General features: G+C 26.6%; 1 protein-coding gene across 2 annotated transcripts in view; it reads right to left on the reverse strand.

The window, feature by feature from the left end:
• LOC111619450 (potassium voltage-gated channel subfamily H member 6-like) overlaps window positions 1–25,109 on the reverse strand; it is a 149,010-nt gene that overhangs the window by 105,680 nt on the left and 18,221 nt on the right. The window contains exons 3-7 of one of the 2 annotated variants that reach the window (XM_023361155.1): window positions 23,055–23,201; window positions 22,412–22,507; window positions 21,968–22,213; window positions 19,985–20,059; window positions 19,616–19,836 (exon numbers count right to left, since the gene is read on the reverse strand). In XM_023361155.1, coding sequence (XP_023216923.1) covers window positions 19,616–19,836; window positions 19,985–20,059; window positions 21,968–22,213; window positions 22,412–22,507; window positions 23,055–23,201 — 785 coding nt within the window. Of the gene's footprint in view, window positions 1–19,615; window positions 19,837–19,924; window positions 20,060–21,967; window positions 22,214–22,411; window positions 22,508–23,054; window positions 23,202–25,109 lie in introns of both variants that reach the window. The other variant, XM_023361157.1, reaches the window with a different exon arrangement.

Here is a 25,109-nt window from a genome sequence, read left to right on the forward strand (position 1 = left end):
GAAAATATACAGTAAGGTTCCATATTACCACCCGATTTTCTCTAAGCCTACTTTCGGACTTTTTGTACAAAAGCCTTCAAAAACCATACTTATAATTACACTAGCGAAAAATCCAATTAGGAACATTTAGTTTACTAGTTACCAGTACTTTTCGCACAAAAAATGTGGGTGTAGTTATGATACCTTGTTTACAATTCACTAAAATGTAATTGGGGTTCCATAATACCACCTTCTCCTCTACTTATTGTAAAAAGTCAAAAATTTTGAGTGTAGAAATGCGTTTTTAAACATATTGTAAATGCCAATAACGAGTACAATTTTTATTAATTCAGACCCTAATTCAGACACGTTTTCAGAATTTTTCCCGGTGCTTTTATATAAATTTTTTGGGTTCAGGAGTATCAAAACGTCGTGATTTGTAAAAATCCTGGAGGAGTCAAATTTAACACGATTACAATACTTTCCCGTGTTACAGTATAACAGTCAGGAAAGTAAAAGCGTAATTATAAGTATTGTAAAGCAAATATTTTTGGATCAAATCATTATATAAAATATACATGGTATTATGTTTACAACGCTTATTTGCCTATTAAATTAAGATGGCCGAATGGTCGAAACAGTTATGGCTTCAGCTAGTGCTTTAGGGAGCCAGGATCAAATCCGAGAGAGCAATTGTAAGGAATCTTTGTTTGTTTGTTTAGTTTAGTTATGGCAACGCAACACTTGGGCGATCTGCCTAGGGGGTGATATCTTCTGGAGGTCTTTTTAAGGGAAACTGGCCCCTATTTAGGCATTACAAACGTGGAGAAAACCCGGAAAATTCCACGTGGCCATCTGAGCGAGGCGCGGAACCCACGACCGAACTCCCAGTGTTCAGGGTGCGAAGACCGTTGGCCACTGGTGGGCAAAGGAATCTTTCATAACCGAAAAGTCCCGAATAGGTCCTGTCTCTCACCGCTCGTAATCCCATTGTTGACCTGATTGTATCCTTAATGGGTATGGAAATGAAGGCTCTATTAGTGCCCTCCGAGTGGAAAGAGCCAAAAACGAAAAAAAAACAGCATAAAATTAGAGGTTTCAAGTAGACAATACTTGAATTATCCTACATACGTGAAATTACGATTTAATCCTCGTTAAAAGTTTGCTATCAGCAATGTAATTTTTTTTTAAATAATTGCTATATTGAACCATATAAAAGACAACAAAAACTTACTGTATGAGCAACACCAGAAACCGGTATACGATCTGTACTACATCCCAATTGCGGTAAAGTCGATCTACGTCTTTCTAATTCGAGTTCTAATGTCCTAGCTTCAATTTTCTTCCTTTCGTAATCGGATTGTATATACCTACTCATTCTCCTTCTCATTCTTCTTTGAATCGAATTTCCTTTACCATTCTGTGCATTTGCAATATGCCCATTTGTTTTCGGGTAACTGATACTGAATACGGAATTGCGTCGATCCATAGCGTCTCGAACGATTATTTTCAAATTCTTCTAAGATAAAAGAACAAAATTCGTTCGTCTTACATATTCGATAATGAACTACCGCTACTGAATGCCTCACTTCTTTGCTGAATGACCTCTAACTGCTGGAGGACGAAGAATTAAGTAAATTATGGATACATGTAAGGATTCGGTACTTAGCGCTGTCCAATAAGATTAACGGCAACTTCTAAAATTGTCTGAAAATTGTTTAGACAGTAGATCTATCCAGAGTTGAGTAAGTTGAGAGGTAAAAAATAATATAAGGATTTATTTATTAATCTTTATTCTGCTTATACTCTTTTCTTCGTTTCTTTTCGTTAAAATTTATGATTAGTCTGTTCACAACAATATACACAGATAATATATATTATGAATGCGCTTGCATTTATATATATGCAACTTGTATGCGAGTGATTTATATATAATAACTATTTGCCCATATTCTATATACACATTTTTTCCTGTAGAATTTATGAAAAAGATGCGCCCATAAAAAAATAACTATCATATACTTGTATATATAGTATATGATAGTTATTTGTGTATGCACATATTATAGATATATAAATCTTCAATATTATACTTATTTTATAAGAATTCTATTAAGGAAATGAAACAAAAAAAATTTTTTTTTAATTATAACTATATTAAAAATTAAATTTTAAGATGTTTCATAATATCGTTAAAACTGATATGTTTACAGTTTAGAGATTAATACACCCGAGTTAACATTGAAAACTACTATATAAATATATATTTTATAGCATGCTGCACAGTAACACATTAAAAAAAAAATATATAAAATAATTCATAAACTGTAAAAATACATCGTAAATGATAATATTCAAAGAAGCAACTTTAATTTTTACGATATTTTGCGAGTTGTGAAATATAAAACGCCATGTAAACATATACGATTTTTTAAAATAAAAATATCGACTGGTTTATAAGAGTAAGACATGAATTTTTATGGTAACTAAAAAAATGGACTAGAGCCAAAATCTGGTTCTTGACACAAACTGGAAAAAAAAGAGAACACGTATATATTTTTTGTTAAGTAATCGACAAGTTCTTCTTCTTTTTCTGAAAAGAAATTATAGCTTACTGGTTTTCTCATCACGGAAACATATAAAACAATCGATTATATTCAAACAAGTGTTAGTAGTAAATATCGATCAGAACAGGTGTTATGAACTTTGACATTTAATTTGATGATTTTATTAGATAGAATTCTGACATAACTGCCTTTCTGACCTCGAGCTTTATTGTTATAACTTTTATTGTGGTCGATTTTCTTACAGGTGAATAAAGAAGAAGATTAGATATTCTTACTATCGGCATCCCATCGTTCTTAGCGTTCCTGCAGATAGACGCCATGACTGCCCGGAAGACAAACTTACTATCACGACAAACACAAAGAGACAGAAAGATACATATAGATCATAACCCACCCACCCTTTCAGCTGGGGATCGCGATGTCATCCATCGTTGATGACCGTTGTATTCGCGTAGACAAGACGCGATTTGGCGGGTTCTCTCTAGCATCTGCTGCATCACACAGGTTGTATAGAAGACATCTTTTCTATCATCCGGGTATTAATCCATCTGGGTCACTCAACTCAGCGCCAATTCTGTCTAGTGGCGGAAGCATGCAATCTAGGAATATTTGTAATTTTATATCGTTCTTACATAAAAATAAAATGCTTAAAAGCAGAAAAATGTGACGACAGTGTTGATGCATGACCATTTTTTTTTTTTCATTTGGTTTACAAAATGGGGAAGTAAAATAAAAAAATAAAATATCACTTAAGTAAATAAATAGAATTTTATATTCCTAATGATATTTAAAAGATTATATATCTACGTAAGAAAAGTAATAGCAGAAAATCTGATATTTTATCAAGAATATTTGTTTTATTTTACGATCATCGATGACAATGTAGATCTATAAGACTATATAGATTAAACCAAGGAATCGATACAATTTTTCTTAAAAAAATAAAGAAGAATTTAAAACTACAACATTCAATCAATTTATATAATCAGAAAATTGAATATAAACAAATTTAATATATATATATATACATATATTTAAATATTTACTCTTTGTGTGATGCTAAATATCGTAAACAAATGAAAGCGATAAAAATAAATAAATAAATACTAGACAGAAGGAGAGAAATATATACGAAACAAATTTGTAAAAGAAAAAATTAATAATAATACATTTAGAATAAAATTAATCCAGAACAAAATACAAATCGTCGAAATGTAAAAAGAAATAGTCTAATGTTTTATAAAACTTGATAAAAAAAAATATGTCTAGTGACATGTTACTTAAGTTTATCTAAGTTCGTAAAGACTATATCAAGCATTTGAAGGGTTTCGAGACTCCAAACAGGATCAAGAATGAGGTGATAACCATCTGCACCTGACCTTCAGTTATTGACGAATCAAACGAAGTGATAACAGCAGACAGCAGAAGACAAATACTTTCCATTTTATTTTATTGTTTTTTTTTATCTTTTAAAGTTATTTAAATTTAAAACATTTCGTTTCTAAATTTTTTATAACTTTTCATTTCAAAATTTTTACATAACGTATAAATATAGTTATAATAAATTACATTATAAATTTATTTAATATTCGTCATTCGTATTCTTTTAATTATAATATTTAACTACGTATCATTTCGCATTCTGGTACATTTATTTGGCTTGGTGCAACTGTTTAATATAATCTATGTGATACATAATTATAATAAAATAAAAGAACAATATATATATATATATAAAAAGACAGAACAATACAATAGAACTTCAAAAAACGACAACACAAACGGCGGCCATATTTTATTTACCGGTCAGTAGTCGTTGTTTACAGGTTTGAATATATTTATATTTAAAATTAATAATGTAGGCCTATATCGTGTACGCCTTTCATATTTAAGCTTACCATTGACTTGTTTGACTCACAAAGCGTGTTTATGACTTCAGAAAAGGAATCCTTTCGGAAACATCTAATGAAGTGTCCAAGCTAAATAGACAAAATAATATGCATGTAAACATTATAACTACTATAATAACATGAATATATTTAAATTTTATTTTTTAACATCTTCGAAATGTTAATAATAAAGGATTATGATTAAATTAAAAATTACTTTATNCATTCGATTTTTGAAGAATTAGATAAAAAGTAATTTAATTTTTGAATAATTTATAGTTATTCATATCTTATTTCTTAACAAGAAACTCAAATATAACATATTTATTAGTGAAAAACTAACTGTTTTAGTTCTCTGAGAGAACAACTGTTATCACATTTGTTCCGAAATAAAGTGAAATTAAACGAACGAACAAAAGTAACACGATTCCAAAAGGAAAAGAAAGGTACAACATCAAAAAAACAGAAAGATTGACTATTAGTAACGTGATATAAAATTAGACACAGTCTCTTTCCGATCAAGAAGTCTCAGATACGAAGACAGCAAGATAAATGGGCAGTAAAACCACTAAATTAATTACGTTTAAATATTTTCTGCGTGAATTANATAAAGAAAAGAAAAAAAAGCAAACAATGATTTTATTATAATAATAATTATACTAAAAATTATCTCCCTAAATGTACTAATTGATGTAACTTCCGATTATCCGTACGCTTCACTTAAGGTTAAATAAATAATAATAATCATCATATAGAAACTACAGTACATCAAAAATACAGTAAATCAAAATACAAATCGTCGAAATGTAAAAAGAAATAGTCTAATGTTTTATAAAACTTGATAAAAAAAAATATGTCTAGTGACATGTTACTTAAGTTTATCTAAGTTCGTAAAGACTATATCAAGCATTTGAAGGGTTTCGAGACTCCAAACAGGATCAAGAATGAGGTGATAACCATCTGCACCTGACCTTCAGTTATTGACGAATCAAACGAAGTGATAACAGCAGACAGCAGAAGACAAATACTTTCCATTTTATTTTATTGTTTTTTTTTTTTTTTTTTTTTGCATTTATCATTCACCAGATAAAATTTTTGTCACTTGTCTTAAGATTTTTCTCAGCAATTTGCATATATTACAACGTCGGTATAATTTTACAGTCGACCCCCCATAACACTGTTAATAATTCCGTTTTATATAAATTCCATGTTGTACGAGTCACTTAGATTTTACAAATACGTGAGCCGTTAACAGCCCGGCATACGTATTTGTAAAATCTAAGTGACTCGTACAACATGGAATTCATATAAAACGGAATTATCAACAGTGTTTTAGTGGGGTCGACTGTATTTGGCAGAAATAAAAAGTATTGAATTCAAAACTATAAAAATCATAGCGTATTTTGAAAATTTTTAGAGAAATTAGACTCGCTGAAAGAGACGTTAAAGAAATAGACTGATTGTAGGGAAATATGTGAAAAATAAATTGAATATCGAGAGTTATAAAAAAGAAAAAGTATTAAGGAAATAAATTGATTTCAAAGAAATATCATGGAAATAAATTGAATGTAGGGCTGGTAAGAAAGTATTAGTGAAATGGATTGAATTTAGGGAAATTTTTCAGTTAAATAGAATATTGAAAAATTTTCGAAAATAAGGGACATTTTCAGAATAGAGAAAATTTTTGGGTACGACGAGTTATAATGTTAAAAAAAAATTTCAATGAAATATTGTGAAATGTTTAGATAAACGATTCATGCACATAAAGAAGCTATTTCTTATTCACAAATGTTACAAATAAAATTTATATAAATAAATTATATTAATGCATTAATTTTTAAAGAAACAAATTAAATATTTATCAATAGGATTTATTTATTTAGGATATTTATCAAAAAGTAATAAGAATGCTTGAATAATCTGATAACATTAAATTCATTTATAACAAAATTATTCAATATACAAACATTTTGCTTTGATCGATAAAATCAAACGAAAAAAAAAATATTCGATTGAATATTCGGTAATAAATAATATGAAATTCTAACATTGAATCTGATTATATTGTTTATAAAACTATAACATGATATAGCTTGATATAGTTGAATATAATAATAGATTTAAATAATATTTTCCACAGAGGAAAACTATGACCAAATGCCATCTCCTTCGAATACAAAATACTAAAATTTATATTGATTTTTCTCTGTTTGAAATTTTTAAAGATAATTTCCGTCCATATTCTTCTTTCTTCAAAGTAATAAACAATCAGATGATGATAATATTTCATTAGCAAGATGCAATAACTTAATTCTACTGACACCATGTATGCTAATCTAATTCAATTATAAATTCAATATTAAACAATCGATGTTTCCTAACCCTTTAATTACTTACTTTATTAATTAAGAACACAATTGAAATTTTAATCTAAGATTATTAAATTCCCAAACCATTAACCGATACTATTGATAATATAGTTAAACATGAAAGTAACCGTATTTAAAAAACTGTTATATTTAAATTAAATCAAATTACAACATACAAACTTAACGATATCGATCTACAGTTATTCCAAAATTCCAGACAAAAAAATGATTGATCTTAATCGATAAGATCTATTATATCATCGGTTTCGATATTTAGAAAAGTTCGATAGAAAATTTTAAGTGAAAATCTTTATGGTAATAATATAATTTTAAAAGTTACATGAGTTATAATTTATATTCTGTAATAAAAACCAATGTAAAGTTAAATTCATAATTGTAATTTTAAACTTAAAATAATAATAAAGTGATACTTGAAAAATTCTAATACGAGGTATTGTATACATTGCCTGAGTAGTAGCTAATGTCAACTATTAATCAAAATTTCATTTTTTAAATCTATAAATCGTGAAAGTAGTTAAATGAGGCGTGAATTAAATCCCAAGTGAGTAACAATTGTTCACCAGTGGTAAATGTGACAATAATAATAGCCATATGTAATCATATTTTCAGCACGAAACCTACTGACTTTAATGGTTATTTTTCTAATAATATTTTTTTGTTTAAATTGCAGCTTATGGCAAAATATAAACAATTTTAATACAATAAAGGTATCTAAACGTAAAAGTATAATTATTTTATGTATTTTAAAAATAATATTTCAAAGATAAGAAAAAAAAAAGTAATAGTTTCAACGCATACTTTAAAGTAATACAATTTTATTTAAATCTATGGTTTATTCATCGTTGAAAAAGTATAATTTTTACTTTTATCTTCTTTAAACTTATGCAGTTTGATCTATTAGTCTTCTTTTATGAATGTTATTAATCTTTCAGATGCTATATCTGATAAATCATTTATTTCGCGTATTTGTTCTCTACAGCTAAATGACGAATGAAATTATTGCAGATATAAAAGCTATAATTTTCGATTGCACGTTATAATAAGTCACTTATTTTGTACAATTTAAATAGCGTAGTTTGCCCCCTAACCCATACTTAATTTCATCTAAATAGCAATTGGTAGATAGTGATAGGTTGGAGAGATGCTCTACCTTTGCCTTTTAAACACCATATTTAGTAGTTCGACCTTCATAGTGACATCAAAATATAGAAAATTTATTCTCAGCTTATCTCGAATAACATATTTAAAACTGTCATTGAATTCGGTGAAGACCTTCAGGTTTTCAAACTAAGATTTATCTTTATATCTTTACAATTAAAAAAAATGTTATAATATATTTTTAAAATGCAATTAAATATGTTTTAATGTATTTTATTTTAACAAAAATAACTATTCCATGCAATTTTTTTTATATTAATTAAACGTTTTTATTTAACCTGCTTTATATCATTCCCTCAAGTTTTATCCATTTCTAATCAAGATAGAGAGCTGAAATTTTGAGGGAAACCTAGGTCTAATTAATGTTTACTGGATGGCTCACCATTTTTCCATTCCGAAATCCGATAAATATAACCAATTTATTCAGTAATATCAATTGACAAGGCTATTTTAGATGTGTGATTCGGCCCTGACATCTCCCATCCTCAATTCCGAAAAACACGAACAAAACTATAATTTAATCAATAATCCTACTTGTAATTAATATTTCAAGTAGGATTATTTAAGTAAAATCATTTTTTAAAATTTTTCTAATGTATTAAAATTATATTTATTACAAAAATTAATTCTGTAATAAGTCTATATCTATTATAAAAATGTACCAGTCGACCCCCCTATAACACTGTTTATTATTCCGTTTTATATGAATTACATGTTGTACGAGTCACTTAGATTTTACAAATACGTGTGCCGGGCTGTGAACGGCTCACGTATTTGTAAAATCTAAGTGACTCGTACAACATGGAATTCATATAAAACGGAATAATCAACAGTGTTATAGGAGGGGTCGACTGGTATTGAGAAAACATTAACTTGCATTTATTTAAATAAACAAAACAAGATTCTGAGTAGTAAAATTACACAAAAATTTCTTTTTCCTTTGGTTTCATTCAGTTTAACCGTTAGTAATTTATTTCTGTTAAAACACGAGGAAAAAATAATAATAAAAGAAAAAATACTTTTTGGCAAAGATTCGAGTAATTAATTAAGAGCCATATTCGATTTAAAGAATTTCTTAATTATAATTTGATTTAATTAATAATGTTAATAAATACTAATATTAATTCAATATTTAAACACGTTCATTAACAAGAGATTTTCATTCATTCGCATTTCAACTAGTTGTACTTGACCACTTTATGAATAACCTTGAGAAAAATTTGGCTAAGTTTCAAAAGGTTAGGTCTCTGACACTTTCAAAATTTTGTCAAAGAAAAAAAAAAAAAAATTTGCTTGGGAGTGCTTTTACTCAAATTTCGTTTTCGTAACTTCTTCCTGAATTCTTTTTTTTTTTTTTAACAATTGAGGCTCGTTGAAAGATCTTACGAATTTTAATCAATCGTCAAAAAAAGTTAAAAATTACAACTTTGAATTTTAATGATAATTTAATGTTTATACGAACTTACGAAAATATCGGATAGATACCATTAACAAATGGTATGTAGATAGGATTCCTGTTAATAAATGACCTTGGCCGAACAACACTGCTTATGAATGTAATTAGTGTTTAAATGAGTCAAACTTTTCCCTTTAAAGAATTGCTATAAAACTCATTAAAATTTCCTAAATGAATATGAAAAAAAAGAAAGAAAAACGATCGTGATAATTCTCTTTGGTTTCTAATAGTTCATTATATAATTTTATGCCTATCTAACAATTTAAACCAATGCAAAAAAAAAAAGAAAAAAAATCATTTTAGAGACAACTTGTATCAAAGCCACGTATAAATTATTTAAAATAGATAATATGAATTTTTTTATTATTATTTTTTTATTGATTTTCTAGTGTTCTGTAAATGAAACTTGTCACTTTCTAAATGCGAAAACACTCGCAGACTAACTATCAACTATGATTTGCAAGGTTCTCAAATGCAGATGGCGGATGATCGATAAAACGAAACGAATCTTTCTACTACTTTTCCCGTTTCTCTCGCACACGTCTTTTTTCCTCTCCTTTCTACTTCTTTTGAAAATAATTTAACAACTTCGATTTACACTGATTAATATAATTAATATACACACCACTGATTATGATTAATTAATTTAAGTCGGTGGAAATTGTTTTTTTTTTTTCCAACAAAATATAAATTTATAAGAATTATAATATATTCAATAAATTACTTAAGTAGACTAGTTAAAAGATAAAATATTTAATGGAGAGAGAAGATTTCATTTTTGACGTGGTATTTTATTTTAAATTTCTAGTGTCAGACGCACACAAATCGATGATCGGATATGATGTAACGTTTGGTTCACCAATAAGAAGGAAAAGAAGTTTTTCTTCAAGTTAATTACTTAGCATAATGATAATACAATGATATGTATGATGATATTGACAAGATTGGATCGGAGAGACGTCTTATTTTCATAGAAAATGTTGTCATCACTCTGTATCTATAAGATTTTCGTTATTGAAAAATCATTATTTATAATAATTTACAATAGAAACTGTATCAAATAAAGCTGTTACTAAAGTAATATTTAAATGAGAATAGTTTGTTTGAAACCACGACCTTTTAACCTTCAAGAATACAAAGCTGGAAGATTGCCAAAAATATCATGTTGATCCCGATGTTCGATTCTTATCTAAATCAAATTATAGATTGACGAGAATAAAAAAGAAAACAATTATTGGAAGAAGGGAATGTTATTAATCAATATCATCACCGATTTAGAAACAATACGATAAAAACAATCATTGTTTTCTAACTAAAAAATGTCTTTTATATTTCGTTTTTTAAAATATTGTAAAAAGCAACAGTTTATAATTGATTATAAAAGTTAATTAAATGAATGGAAAAAACGTCACGGTAATACAGTTAGAGAAGAAAAGAGTGAGGAAAATGATGATCGAAGGAAGACAACCATAACGATTCCTTCATCTATCAATCCACTTGACGTTGTACCATAAAGTCACGTGATTTTCGTATCACTTTGCTGTCAGTTTATGCAAGTAAAAATTTGTTAGAAAGTGTGTTTATTTATAACATAAAGAAGAAAAAGTTAATTTTATCGTAGAAAATGAAATGGAAGTTTTAGTAATGAGTTTCTAAAGATTTTTAACAACAAGAAAGGAAAAATCGATTATATTCGGTAGAAGGAAGAAAATTCGCGCGTACATTGTACTATGGGAAGGAGACAGGGTAAAACTGTTTGGCAATTTGCCAAAAAAAAAAAGATCTTTCTGATCGCGAGAATTAAGAATAGAAAAAAAAAACTTAGTTAGCACACTTGAAACCATTATGCTTTCTGCTCATTATAAACCTGCTTGGAATAATTTATCTTTTCCCATACCAAAGTATAATGAATTTTTCATTTTTAATTATCATACTATGTTCTGAATTTATAACCTAAAACAAATTTTAAAATTCTTACATAACTTTTTAATTTATGATTATAATGCTATATATTATTATCTATTTTTAATGACCGTAGATAAATTGTTGATTTTGATATAAAAATAGTTTACTGCATTATTATTTCAGGTAGTCAATCCAGTTTAGAATCACTACTTTAGCATTGTTTCCGACATAACATCATTTCAACGCTATTCAATCATTTCTTAAAGATAATTACGTTTGAAGAGACTTAAAGAATAGAAAAAAGATTATAAAACAATAAAACAAAAACGCGATAAAAGGAAATTTAATTAGCCTTTGTATTCTAAAATTACCTCTTCTAGGTATTATAACACATATGCGTGTACTGCACGTTTCTTAATGAAGATTAAGACGTGTTTTAAATATCTTTTATGGATAAATCTATACAGGTATTTTTATGTATATAGTAAGAGATTTACAAATTAAATCAACAAGCAGAGCAGCTCATAAGATAAACTGTAAACCGATGCATATATTGATTTCCTAAATATCGTATTTTCAAATCAAAATATGCTTCAATCTAAAAAAAAAATATAGTTTTCTCGATAAAATATTCTTTTCCTGGTCGAATTTTTTAAAGATTTCTGATGTAGAAGCAGTTTATTCGGGTCAAGTATATCAGTTCCGTTGTGTAGAAAAGGCCATGTTGCTAAGAAGTTGTAAATATAAATCATGTGCAACAAATCAATGTAATGGAAATTAAGGACTTACCGTTTGTTGACTGTTATCAGGTGTAAGTTGATCGGATCTGGGGGTGCTACTACTGCGTCTAACCCGATGTCTCCAATCTTTAATTCGGAGCCTGACGGCACGGAACATACTCTGGTCCCCCTCCAGTACTGCTGCACGTGAGAGTCCCCGTCACTGGGGACGGACTGTAGGACGGTTACACCCACCGTGACCCCGGGGTCAAACGGCGTCCACTGCGGCACTCTGCGACGCGGGCCATGTCCCGCGATGGTGGATGCTGGGATACCGACGTCGTCATGGTAACCGCATCGAAATTCGAGTCTAACACCGGCGACGGCCGGGCGTGGTGTGTCGAATCATTGACGGCAAGGTGTCGGAGACGGAAGATGAGGATGGGATCGATGGAACGCACCATCTGTTGAGTGGGGGAGTGATGTACCAGAGATAAGTATGGGGGTGGGGTCAGTGAACTTGGCATTTAAAGTGCATTGGCTGCTGCACAAGATGAAGTCGAACACTTTCAAAATGATAGGTAGCTAGGTAATGTCGAAAGAGATGTCATAATTGACTCAATGATAAAGGAGAAGGAAACAGTGTAAACGTGAGTTGCATCTTAATAAATTAAAAATTTTTCCAAACTAACTTATAATTACATAGTCTACAATAAATTAATTCTCTTTCCGTCAACCTCAATTTTTAAGTTGATACTTAACCTTAATATTAACTAAGCCACATTAATTTATTGTATGAAAACATTGTTTAACAAAGAATGAGATAAAAGGAAAAGTTTTTATTCTCATTAAATATAAATAGGTTAATTCATATAGACATTATTTAAAAAAAAAACAATAATTTTTTAAAGATCATATTAAAAAAACATATGTATGTACAGTACGCATATACATACTTATTTATTTCTCTTTTAAAGAAAATCAAATAACTTAAATAATTAAAAGAATAGAATTTTTACGTATTTAATTTATAAAACTTATTTCTGTCGGCATTTAATTTAAAAATCCGATTAATAACATCTGTTATTTTACTTTCAACAAAATTGCATCATATAAAAAATGTATTAAAAAAGTTTCAATGTATTTTCATTTTCATTTTCATAAAATAAAATTTTATTTTATTTGAAGTAATACTGTATATAATAAAGAAAAGAAAAAAAAGCAAACAATGATTTTATTATAATAATAATTATACTAAAAATTATCTCCCTAAATGTACTAATTGAGGTAACTTCCGATTATCCGTACGCTTCACTTAAGGTTAAATAAATAATAATAATCATCATATAGAAACTACAGTACATCAAAAATACAGTAAATATATATTTTTGTCATTAATTATGAGTTTAAAATAAATTACCAGTGTGAATAATTTACTTAGAAAACTGTAATCATCATTCATACTTTAAGCTATATATAAAGATATTTAAAAATGAAGTAAATTGAATAAAAAATGAAGGATATCTAACATCTTTTATGAGGAGATTAGTTGACATGTTCTCGTGTGACTGAATAAGAATAAAGAAGTAAAACGACACACCCAATCCATACAAAAAAGTAAGGTAAACTAGGGGTAGTATTTTCCACACTGTCAGTGGCTATATATATATATAATATATAGACTTTTTTTTATTACTTTAAACTACCGACTTTTGATGTAATGAATTTTCATGAATTTATAATAATTCGTTATATAAATTATCATAAACAATTAATCGTGAAACTTGATAAATTCTGTTAAGAAATTATCTTGACAAACATGAAACATTATAATATATTAATAGTTAAGTACATTTATCAAAGGCACTCTAGCCAATTATAAACTTGCGTGTCTTGTCGTCTATTACTATACCATATCTAACTTATTTTATATTTTACCAACTAGTCCATAATAATTCAAAACGAAAAATTTTGGATAAAAATCAAAGAATTTAGAGTTAAAGACACGAAAATATCAAAATATCTTTTATGGTTCAGCTGTTACTTTTTTAGTTCAGAGAAGAGATATTTGTTTCTGATAAACAGTTAAAAAGTCGTTGGAGTAAAATAAATAATAAACATTAAGAAATTCTTCGCATTCTTATGTAATTTGTTACTTTGTATTCTGAATACAAAATTTTTCAGGAAGTTAGAAAACATTATAGTTCTATAGATAATATATACAATCCTAAGCACAGTCCACAAAACTACACCCCCAGGCCAAGTATTTATCGACTAGGAAATAAGTATCTAAATATGATTTATAAATTTCTTGAAAAATAAATGTCAAATGATTATCCTTAACTTGCAGACATTATCAATGTCATCTTATTAATATCCATAACTATCCATCATTTCTGCTCTAATTTTAACTATCAAAAAGAAAGACACACGTATGTATAGGGTCCATAATAACTTATATTATTCTAAGTGAAAAAACAAAAATGAAATGTGTATAACTTGATTGTTCTTTTATGTATCGTCCAGAAGAATTTCCTACGTTCGTTAAAGATAACTGAATATTATTTTACACTTTTTAAAAGATAAAGAAAATTTCTTTTTTCTTATAAATTAGGTATTTTTATGTAAAAACATGCAATATAAATAAGATAATGATAATAAATTTGAATTTGTTTTATACTGATTCGATAGTTAAGTTAACGAAATATGCCAGTCCGTTTCAGAAAACAGCACTCCTACCTGAGGAACGACGCTATTCTTTCGTGCTTTTATTCTAGCTTGAATTTCCATTCTAGTATTTGATTTAATATCTGACCGATCGTCACTACTAAATGAACTTTGTTCATCAACATTAACGTACACTTCGGTTGGATGAGGATTAAACTCCACCATAGGTCTATTTTCCAATAATTCGATTCCATTAGTTGGTTCGTTAAATAAACTTGGTCCCATTATTAATTCCAAGTTGGATGTCACCCATCCGCTAGGCACTTCTGGTGCCTCTGTTTCGTTTTCGTTGGACGGGTCTGGTGTTGCCAAATCCACTTCTTCCATTTCACCTTCATCTTCGATATCTATGCAGACTTGCTGTTGTTCGCAGATCTGTTCGGGTCTATCGATATCTAAATACGATACATTTTGGGGTGGTTCGACCATATCGGCCCCACCTCCTCCTTCGTCTTGTATTGCCACCGTATTTTACGATTTATCTCGGATGCATAGTTAAAGTTGATGTAGTACAACATTCCATATACATTTTCATCGAACGGAATACTATATTAAGGCATATTTAGTGGTCCCTTTGACAAGTTGTTTAACATAGCACCATAATTTTAACATCATTTCAGCTTGAGTGTATACAGACACACTGACACAACGATAAAGACTTACTTACTGAGGCGAATGAGCACTCTACACGCACTTTCCCCGTTACCTTGGCAACTGCGTATTTCCAACCTCGTCCATCGCCAGGTGAGTCTCAGGTACAGGTAAGTCTCTTCTTCCAGTGCAGAGGTAAATTCGAGAGGTAAAAGCGAACAGGAGAGCACGTGTACTCCGAGGATAATAGAAGGTACTCGTAAATGGTAACCGAGCAATTACTTCGACGGAGAATGGAATTTCTCACTAGAAAGAATAAAAGTTGAACCTTTTTATGCAAGTTACGTCACTTCTGAAAATAGGCTAGATGCTATCGATCAGAGTGCAGTTCCATCCTATGATATTTTTCTCTCAGAGGTATTAAGGTCGATTTTTTTACTCACATATCAATGCTTCGATTGTACTAATAACTGTCGATGGAATTAAACTCGAAATAATTGAACTTTGCAGCGTAAAGACTCATAACTCTTCTTACTACATATTGCTGATGATAATTAATAAATTTCAACTAATAAAATTTAAATAATAGTTTAAAGATTTATTGAAACTAGCGGAAGAACATTTAAGCTTCATTTTTTAACAAATAAGACAAATAATAAGTTATTACTAAAAACCTACTTCTGTTTTACATTTAATTATATTATATCATTTATTTATCGCCTATATATATAGTACGATTTAATAATTTAACGTATCGCAGAGAAATCAAACTAAAAAGTTATTATTCTTATGACAATTATTCGAATTTTCTACTAACAAACATTTCTTTAAATATTTAAGTAATAAAAATAATAAATAAAATAACTATTAAAATATTATTTTTAATTACAATTACGTATTAAATAAAAGTTAATTTCTAAAGTTTTTGGGTTAATAAATAAAGAAATGATAATTTGATTACAGTCAGATCTATATAATAAACTATTGTAACACCTGTAAAACATGCTTTCCTGCAATGTTACCTGACATTGCAGATTAAACAACTTAACTTGACTTAGAGAAAAATAATATATATGTATGTAAATATAATTTCAAGTTTTCATAGAAAATAATTTATTAGGTAATAAAAATAAAGATCGTAAAACATAACTGAATTTAATAAAAATTCAGAAAGTATAAACTTTAACTTGAATTTTTTTTTATACAGTATAAATAAAAGCATTCGAGTGTTTTCTATAAAATCCAATCGTTTCAATACGAAAAAAAAATTTAATGCATAATTATAATTAAATCTAGACTTAATTTATAAACTAATTTTATTAAATATAGTTTCCTTAAATATAAATTGTATAATTAAAAGATTGGCAGTTATCAGTAATTCCGATAATAAACCGCTAATTAGATTATCTTATATAAAGGTGTGTGTATGTAAAGCTTGTCAAACTGCTGCCAAGTATATTAATCGTTCCTCGTAGCGTGCAGACTATTGTCCTCAATTTATAACAAATTATTAAATACTTTGTGTAGATTTAAGATTAGTATCGTTTCGAAAAAATATCACGTATTAAATTGATCATTAAACAGAATTGTTATTATACAGTCGACCCCCCTATAACACTGCTGATTATTCCGTTTTATATGAATTCCATGTTGTACGAGTCACTTAGATTTTACAAATACGTGTGCCGGGCTATGAACAGCTCACGTATTTGTAAAATCTAAGTGACTCGTACAACAAGGAATTCATATAAAACGGAATAATCAACAGTGTTATAGGGGGTCGACTTGTACTTTATTATTAGATAATAGTTAATAAAATCCAAAATATATATTAATATTTAGTATTTATAATATATATTTCCCTGTGTTATAAATAATATTTAACATACAGCGGTATAAAAAAAAAAACATTAACAATTTTCTTCCAGTAATTATTTTACATATGTTTTATTGCATAAATAATTTTATACGAGAAAATAAATAGGATTTTTCCTAATTTTTAATATACTTTTAAAATTTTAATAAGTATATTAAATTTAAGAAGGTAATGACTAAAAATATTATTCTAGAAATTATATTTTAAAATATACAGTGAATAATATGTAAATATATTATTTAGATTTACATAAATAAAAATAATTTCAGAAGTTTTCTATATATATATTTTTCCTGACTGAATAATAAACGAAATTTTTATCGTTATATTTGGAAACTTATAAAATTATATTTTATAATATATGTAGATTAGTATAAAAGTCGGTTTGTTAATTTTAATTCTAAATATAGCAACTGCTTTCATTTATATAAAAGCTTCAAAATCCATTAAACAGATGACAGTTTATATGAAAAAAAAAAGTAAAAAAATTTCCCATTAATGTTACTTATTTTGAACTCCCGCATAGATTTCTAGTATTCAATAGTCACCAGTTAGATAGTTCTTTCCATATTTTTAATTTATACACATTTTTTACTTGTGAAAATCTATGTGAAATAATGCTATATAATTAATTTTATTTATAAGTTTTAACAATATAAATAATGTAAAAATTTCATTTTCTTTAGCATATAAATAAATAAATAAATAAATAAATAAATAAATAAATAAATAAATACAAACATGTTCTTATATATTTTATAGTGAACATGTTTTATATATTTTGATAATATAATTTAAAATATAAAATACTTAAATAATCTGAAAAGTTTTAACAAAAATATTGATTGGAGATAAAGCTCTATTTTTAGCTTACACAATGAATCGAATACAAATTGAAGCCAAACTATACGAAAAAGTAAAATTACTATTTCGATACATCGACTTATAGAGGAGGACAATACAGTAGATATTAACATATATTTATTATAATCATAATAAAATTAATGTTTAAACAGTTAAAAATCATATTAAATACATATTAAATAAACATTTCGCACGTAATTCATATTCAGAAGTAATACAGTCGACCTCCCCTATAACACTGTTGATTTTTCCGTTTTATATGAATTCTATGTTGTACGAGTCAGTTAGATTTTACAAATACGTGAGCCGTTTACAGCCCGGCATACGTATTTGTAAAATCTAAGTGACTCGTACAACATGGAATTCATATAAAACGGAATAATCAACACTGTTATAGGGGGGTCGACTTTGTACAATATAAAGATAACTAATAATACAATTATCATTTACTTCACTACTATAAATACTATGTAATTATGACTATAACATTAAAAACTTATCCCACGACATCTCGATTAAGAGAAAAATTGATGATAAATTACTTTTAACATTCAAAAATAGTTTATAAATCAATCTACTTATGTAACTAAAATCAGGTTTTATATGTAATTTTCTAATAAAAAGAAAATGCTGATTACGAAGTTATCAAATGAATGAAAAAAATAGTAATTAAAATGTAAATCGGCATCTAATGTAATATATATTCTGTTTAAATCTATAATTTGAGATCTTTTTATAACACATTTTTCTAAGATACTAAATAATTTACTATATATATAATGTCATTTCAAAGTTGAAAAGTTTCCGTTATTAAGAGAAATTTCTAACTAAATAATACATCAAGCAGTGACATTTGCTTAAAATTACGATTATAAATCGTTGATGATTTGAACTTACTCTATACTAATTTGTCGGATTGAATTGTATCGATCTTCTCTATTATGGATAATTCATGGTAGGAAAAAGTAAGAAATGCATTTAAATATATATATACTTTTAGATTTTTACATTTCGGATTACTTTTAATTGATTATATAACAATTTTAAATAGTTTATTAAACGATAAGACAGTAATAAATACTTGTACAGTCGACCCCTCTTATAACACTGTTGATTATTTCCATTTTATATGAATTCCACGTTGTACGAGTCACTTAGATTTTACAAATACGTGAGCCGTTCACACCTCGGCACACGTATTTGTAAAATCTAAGTGACTCGTACAACGTGGAATTCATATAAAACGTAAAAATCAATAGTGTTATAGGAGGGGTCGACTGTATTTGTTTAAGACATACGACTAATAAATGTAAAAAAAAATAAGAATAATAATTAAAGGTATGATTTTACATTTATTAATTAATATATTCTTTCCATGCATTGTAATAATTTTATAAAATAATTTGGATACTGAGTTTTATGTTATAATTAAAACTACGAATAGCATTATACGTGCTGCCATCTGTCGATGATAATAATTTTTAAAAACTTTACCTGTGCAACCTTTTCTCCAACATGTGGTTTATGTGAATGAACTTCTTTCAATATATATTTAGACGTAGCGGAGGAGTTGTTATTTTCTTTGCATCTTCCCGTACTGTCAGATACAATATTACTTATGGATGTGGATTTTCCGTACTGGTATGCCAAAAATCTTGCCAAATCAGGATCGGAAGTTGCCAATGGTAAAGATTTATTTAAGTTATTCGCAGTGGCTGTTGGAACAGAAAAAAATACGAGTATTCTTGTTTGATGTAATCTATTGATGCCTTATGAAATTATTATTCGATAGATTTAACTAACCCTCGAATTTAACGGTGGAATAAAAGACCTGGAATAACACGAATTGTTGTAATACCTCACCTTGTCCAATGTCGATGGTTAGAGCACGTGGACGTTGGTGTTCATATTCGATGACAGTGAGATCAGGTTGACTAACTGGACAAAAGGTGACAGATAGAATAACACAATACATAAACATTAACACATGCCACAATATAAAAGAGTCATATCGTATCTATCGTTTTAAAAGCAAAACAATTTTTAAAAATAGAATAATTATTTATTAAATCAAGTAAATTAGTAAAGAAACAATTACTTGTATTGATCTTAAAGCGATAGATATGATCTGTTTAAATTCATAAGCTAATATAAGCAAGCAAAAATCATGCATAAATTATATTCATACAATTAACATCCATAATAGTTAAAAGCAAGCCTACAATATTACATCACATTCCTCTTTCTATATATATATATATATATATTTAATATATAAATATTTATAAAAATTATTGAAAATAATTATAATTTAATATCAGAATATTTAAAAGACAACATTAGTAATTAGCATGCATATTATTTGCACATAAATTATTGTATAAATATTTATAATATTTTAAGACAAGGTGGGGTATATCTGTAGGCCTATATTTATTATCCATATAACAAACAAATGAAGTTGTTAATAAATGTATATATTCGTTAAAATAAACTTAAAATGATATTTAAAATATAATAAATAAAATATCAAAATAATATAAGTTATTAGCACATAAAAATAATTTCATATAATGTAAGATTATATCACTGCAAGCTTTAAAGTATTTTAAAATGTTATCATTTAAATAAATTTAATAAATACTAAGCTATGATTAATTAATTATCAGATAATTAAATTTTATATATTTTATATTTATTTGAATTTAAAAAAACAACTTATTCAAATAAAATATATTTTTTAGTAGTTTTAATTGATTTTATTAATATAAATAATTATTTAATTTTTAAAGAAAAATAAACACAAATAATAGAAAATTCATATAGTCAAAATTTTAGATAAATTATTTAATAAAAATTTACATTATGATTTTTTATTGATTAAAATCTCTGTTAAATATTATTTCTTTATAATACTAATTTCTTATGTTTTGATGTATATAATTTTCTTAACAAATCTAACTAAACATCTTTTAATGGTGAAAATAATACTTTCTAGCATTATAGTATAGAAATTGCATAAAAATTTTACATAAATTTAATAATATAATATAAAATTATTGTTATTTTAAGTACAATAAACAGTAGTTTATTAGATACAAATTTTTAACAAATTCATAATATGTATTATTTTTATATAAATAAATCGAAAATAAAGTTATCAAAAACTTAATTCCTATATTTATTTTAATAAACATTTAAAAATTGAAAAGGTTTTAAAGTTTTTTTAATAAGGATTTAACATTCAAGTTCTTTATATATTTATTTTGAAACTACCAAAAATATGCAACTTAATTCTATTGATAATAGCATTAGGAGAGATTTTAAAGTTTTAAATTAATTTAATAAAAAATTCAGTATTTGTTTTAAGAGAATAAATTTTTGAATTATGAAGATATTAAATAATATATTTAATCTTTTCTATGTTTGTATCGTTCTACAATTTATTAATGTTTGATTGTTAATAATACTTCCAAAAAATTTCTAATATAATTCAGTTAAGTAAAATTATCTACAAATTATTTTTCAACAATAAATATATAAAACTTAAATCATTCCAGATAATATTTTATATAAATTTTATTCATTAAAACATTAAATCGAAAGAATATAAATCAGTAANTTTTTTTTTTTTTCAAGTTAAACTGCAAAAATTAAAATATAAATAATTTCCTAACTTCCCTATTGAAAGTAAAAATATACGTACAGTATTATTAGTTTTTATTTAAATTCTGAATTAATTTAACATATATTTTTAAAAAAATAGATTATACTTTTTTAAATTAAAATATTATGTATATATTTTATTTCTTTTTCAAATTTAATATAATTTATATTTTTAATTACCTGCAGATATTGGTCCAGTTCGAATATAGGAAGGTGCAATTGCGTGAGTCAAATCGGTGTGTGGTATTATTGCTCTAATTTGGCTCTCCGAGACCACATCTATTTCATCACGTGCTATAGTTTCCATAGCAACAATTTCCTGATCTGGACTTATAATTGCTCTTCCATCAGCTTGAATCTTATCGACATGAGAATCGATGGTTTTTCGTCTTCCACGTTTGAAGAATTTGAAGAAACGATTTCCTTCTGCAGGAAAAAGTATTTATTAAAACACATATAATAATTAATTTTCATAGTCCAAGAAGCGAAAAGCAAGTTATTTGGATGGTCCTTTAGTTGCAGCATATGCGGTGCAGTACCATAAAAAAAAAAAAAAAAAAGGAGTGATGGAATGAGCAAGCAGTAAATTTGGGCAGGTTAAAAAAAAAAAAAAGAAATAAAGACCTGGTGATGCAGTGGAACCAATGGAAGAATCATCAGCTTGATCTTTGTCTCCGGACGGTGTGAATAATTTCTCCAGAATAGGAAATCTTGCAAGAACTGTGGATTGGTATATACAACTAGACTGAGTAAATATATTAAATTAACAGTAAAAAAAAAAAATTCCATGAGAAAATTTGAAAGCTTTCAGAAACGGGATCTCAATATAATAATTAATAATTCAATAATTTTTAATTGGAAATTTTAAAAATTCCCTTTTAAGAATAAAATCGATTAGTAAGTTAATTCAATGATACACAATGGCTTGATAATTAAACTTTTAATCTTTTTAAATATATAAAATTATCACGTTACCGATCATTTTTATTTTCGTATACTCTAATGATTCGTTATTAAAAAAAAAAAATTATTTTAATAACTTAAATGTGTATTTAAGAACGTTTTCGTGGGGGTTTTTTTGTAATTTTTCTTCTTTATTATTCTATTTTAAAATGATTTGAACTGTAAATTCAAACAATTATCCTTCGTAATTTGATGATTAAATCGCTGATGTGTGATTGAAGGTATTTTTTTTAACACTATACAGTAATAAAACGAACTGTGAAGTAACGCCATCTGTTATCAATAACGATAAACATTTACTTACTTCGCAATGAAGAAGGGAATGGCGATAACGGCAATTCATTTCGATAAGGAGCATCCGTCACATCTTCAAAATTCATTATAAACATGCATATAAAATTATCTTCGTTTCTAATCGGTGCTATCACCTGACTGCACAAGAACTTAGTACCTGAAAAATTTAAATTGAAATTTATTTCTCATATATTTTCATACTTTTCTTATAACAATTTACACGCAAAATGGCAATTGGCACGTTGGTAATTATTTATATAATCTTTTATATTTATCGTAAAATAGACATTAAAATAATGGTTTGGTAAAATATTGTAGAAGAAGAAAAAAAAAAAATTCCTTTGTAACTGGACATAGAACTAAAAATAAACGAAAGTAATCTACATTACATTATAATATACTTTCTCTATTATTAACGAGAAGATATTTCTTAGTTAATACGTGAAAAGAATATACAATTTAACATAGATATAATGATCGTTAAAAATTATGTAAAAACACATTAGTTTTCACGTGTTCATCTTATTTTACATAATAGGTAATACAACAAATAAATTATATATACAATAATATTAAAGCAATCAAAAAATTTACATAGTAAATTGTATTAAAAATTATATCACAAATTATACAAATTTGAATAATGAAACACAGTAAATCCAGATTATCTGAGACCCGATTAACCGAAATTATTCATTATCCGAGGCAAATCTGTCATTGAACACTGCTTATATAGCCGATGTATGACATAAGCCAGTTATATATTTATTTAGTTTTTCTATGTGCATTTTTAATCCAGCTCTAGCTCTTTTACTAAAAGTTTCTTTTGTATTCCTTTCTGGAGAACATTGAGGCGAAGACATTGAGATATTGAGAACAAGAAAACTCGAAAGGACTGTTTAAAAAAAGGTTTAAACGGTTACACGTTTTACAAAATGATTTGTTTGTTACATTTTGTCATTTAACTTTAATTTGAGACAAACCATTCATATTAATGTATCTATAATAATACACATTTTTATTCTTAAAACTATTGTATGTACTGTACAGTACGTATTATAACGGATGTAAAAACGCTGTTCTTATATATGATTACATTCACTAAGAACTAAGGTATAAATAAAAAAAGAGGTTTTAAAATGATATATCATATAAATATTTTATAATTCATGATTTTTAATCCAAAATGGCCGTGACTTTCCGTTTAATCGGAGTTTTCGGTTCCAAAGTAGTATCGATCCACATTACTTCGGTTAAACTAATACAGGTTCTATTATATTTGATTTTATGAAATTAAAAAAGAAAAAGGTGATTAAATAAACAAAATAATATATATACCAATGAATTAATTTACGTACATTTTTAATATAATTTCTTGTAATATTGACTTACAAATTTGTATTATAATACAGTAAATTTAGTACAAATTTAGTAGCTTGAAGAATGATCTTGATTATTCTTTATGTTTGATAATTCTCGCTAAAAATTTTCAGTAGTAATTATAAAAAAAAATGTGAAGATAAAAATATAGAAAAACCTTTTAAATTCCGAAACAACTTATCTCTCTTTTCTAGTTTATTATAGATTATAGTAAATTACTTTTAAACGATGAAAAATAAATTTACAAATATTTAAGTATTTATTCAAAGGTAAAATGTTGTAACTTGTAATAAATAAAATATAAGTGAATTTTGAAATAATCGAAATATTCTAAACATTTATACTTGATCTATTTATTATTATCAAGGAAACTATCGTTTAAATTATAATTCTGTTGTATATCATAACTACATAAGGCATGATAAATAAATATGCAAATTATGTATATTTAAGTATGCCAAGTATATATATATGACTATCGTATAACCAAACATATATAAATAATAAAGATTATTTAAAAATTTGTAAGAAAATTAATTACAAATTAGGATAAAATAATTTAAATATTTCCTATTGTAAACGTATAAAATTATTGAATTCTTTTCATAATATGTATAGGAATCTTTAATGGTTTTAACAATACAATTTATTATTATTATTATTATTATTATTATTATTATTAATT

This window comes from Centruroides sculpturatus, unplaced genomic scaffold (assembly GCF_000671375.1).
Source record: "Centruroides sculpturatus isolate CEXI.00-Female unplaced genomic scaffold, Cexi_2.0 scaffold107, whole genome shotgun sequence".
NCBI lineage: Eukaryota > Metazoa > Arthropoda > Arachnida > Scorpiones > Buthidae > Centruroides > Centruroides sculpturatus.